Source organism: Sprattus sprattus (assembly GCF_963457725.1).
Source record: "Sprattus sprattus genome assembly, chromosome: 13".
NCBI classification, from domain to species: domain Eukaryota; kingdom Metazoa; phylum Chordata; class Actinopteri; order Clupeiformes; family Clupeidae; genus Sprattus; species Sprattus sprattus.
In genome coordinates this window covers 26,623,105-26,625,604 of record NC_137911.1, presented here as the reverse complement: position 1 = coordinate 26,625,604, position 2,500 = coordinate 26,623,105, and the positions used below count along the sequence as shown (strand labels likewise).

The 2,500-nt window shown below is 53.7% G+C and overlaps 1 protein-coding gene across 1 annotated transcript in view; it reads left to right on the top strand.

Annotated features, from left to right (window-relative positions):
* Positions 1-2,500, top strand: part of sptb (spectrin, beta, erythrocytic) — a 46,375-nt gene that overhangs the window by 27,654 nt on the left and 16,221 nt on the right. The window contains exons 14-16 of the mRNA XM_080850122.1: positions 1-346; positions 889-1,026; positions 1,588-2,347. The exon at positions 1-346 is cut by the window's left edge and continues 525 nt beyond it. Of these exons, the coding sequence (XP_080706248.1) occupies positions 1-346; positions 889-1,026; positions 1,588-2,347 (1,244 nt within the window). The remainder of the gene's footprint in view (positions 347-888; positions 1,027-1,587; positions 2,348-2,500) is intronic.

Here is a 2,500-nt window from a genome sequence, read left to right as displayed (position 1 = left end):
ACGAGTACACCACGCAGCGCCTGGCCAAGCGGCACCGGGCGCTGCGCGACGAGGCCGCCAAGAGCGCCGCCACGCTGGACGGACTCAACAAGCAGGCGGCGGCGCTGCCCGAGGAACTGCGCAACACGCCGGACATCCAGACGCGGCTGAGCGACGTGCGGGACCTGTACATGGAGCTGCTGTCCCTGCTGGAGCTCAGGCAGAAGAGGCTGGACGACACCATGGCGCTGTACACCATCTTCAGCGAGACGGACGCCTGTGAGCTCTGGATGGGGCAGAAGGAGACCTGGCTGGTGGGGCTGGAGACGCCCGAGAAGCTGGAGGACCTGGAGGTGGTGCAGAACAGGTGTGTGTGTGTGTGTGCGTGTGTGTGTGTGTGTGTGTGGGTGTCTGTGTATGTGTGTGTGTGTGTGTTTGTGCGTGTGGGTGTCTGTGTATGTGTGTGTGTGTGTGTGTGTGTGTGTGCGTGTGCGTGTGCGTGTGCGTGTGCGTGTGCGTGTGCGTGTGCGTGGTGCATGTGCGTATCTGTGTCTGTGTCTGTGTCTGTGTCTGTGTCTGTGTGTGCGGTGCGTTTGTGTGTGCGTGTCTGTGTCTGTGTCTGTGTGTGTCTGTGTATGTGTCTGTGTGTGTGTGTGTCTGTGTATGTGTCTGTGTGTGTGTGTGTGTGTGTGTGTGTGTGTGTGTGTGTGTGTGTGTGTGTGTGTGTGTGTGTGTGTGTGTGTGTGCGTGTCCGAGGGTTTGTGTTTGTTTCCTGACATTAAACTCTGTCTTTAAATAAAGAAATGTAGTGCACAGACAGTTACTTAAACGCACATGGACAATATTTGCTTCTTCTACTCAGGTTGTATATTATTGAACCGCTTCTGAATTATTAATGACTTTTTTCAGATTGGCTATCCTGGCCTCAGAAATGGATAACATGCAGTCACGGGTGGACGACGTCAACAAAGCTGCCAAGCAGTTAGAGGATAGCCGGCATCCCCGCACCAAGGACGTGAAGGAATGTCAGAGCAGACTCAATAAGAGGTGAGCATCTCAGTCTGTGTTCTTTCTTGATTATTAATGCACAGCAATGCTGTGCGTTTCTCTTCAGAAATGCACCCCCTTTATTTGAACCTTTCCAGCACAGTTTATCAAAGTGCTTTCAGGTTATGCTGTTGTCTTACTCATTGCATTGTGCGTTTGGCATGCTCTTGCAATGTATTATGGATTTATACAGAATCACTAATGAATTTTTCATTCACAAGTTGAAGTACCTCGGACCCACTGTAGCTATTTGTACTGTGTTTTTGGAAGGCTGTTCCTTGTGTGACTTACATTTACATTACATTTAGGGCGACAGTGGTACAGGAGGTAGAGAAGTCGTTTAGTAATCAGAAGGTTGCTAGTTCGATTCCTCACTGTCGAAGCGTCCTTGAGCAAGACACTGAACCCCTAATTGCTCCCGATGTGCAGTGTGCCATCAGTGTAGATGTAAAATGTATATACGTACTTGTAAGTCGCTTTGGATAAAAGCGTCTGCTAAATGTAAATTTAGTCTAGACTGGGTTGCTGATGTGCTGTGTTCTCCTCACTGTGTTGTGTCAGGTGGGCCGCCTTCAAGGCCATGGTGGAAGACAAGAAGCACAAGGTGGACTCGGCCTCCAGCCTGCACAACTACGGGCTGGAGTGCCACGAGACGGAGGCGTGGATCAAGGACAAGACGCGCATCATCGAGTCCACACAGGACCTGGGCAACGACCTGGCCGCCGTCATGACCATCCAGCGCAAGCTCTTCGGCATGGAGCGCGACCTGGTCGCCATCCAGGACAAGCTGGACTCGCTGCGCCGGGACGCCCAGCAGCTGGCCCGGGACCACCCCGAGAGCGCCGACCGCATCCTGGACCAGCAGGCGGCTCTGGACGAGGCCTGGGACACCCTGAAGCGCACGCTGAAGGACCGCGAGGACTCGCTGGGCGAGGTGAGCAAGCTGCAGACCTTCCTGCAGGACATGGACGACTTCCAGGCGTGGCTCTTCAAGACCCAGAAGGCCATCGCCTCCGAGGAGATGCCCAGCACGCTTCCAGAGGCCGAGGGCCTCTTGAGCCTCCACGACGCCGTACGCGCCGACATGGACGGACACGAGGAGGACTACCACTGCGTGAGGGACACCGGCGCGGCCGTCACGCAGGGCCAGGAGGACGACCCACAGTACCAGCAGCTGGAGCAGAGGCTCAAAGGCCTGGATAAAGGCTGGGACGAGCTGCACAAGATGTGGGACAGCCGCAAGAACTTCCTGGACCAGGGCCTCGGCTTCCAGCAGTTCATGAGGGACGCCAAGCAGGTGGATACCGTCCTGAACAACCAGGTAAGGAAACCTTTTCAGTCACAAGAGGTAAAGTGCCTTGCATAAGTATTCACCCCCTTTGGTTGTTTTACCCTTTTATTGCTTTTATAAATCAGTCATGGTCAATATAAGTTGGCTTTTTGGAGAGAAAAAAAACACAAAAAAGCCCTCTTT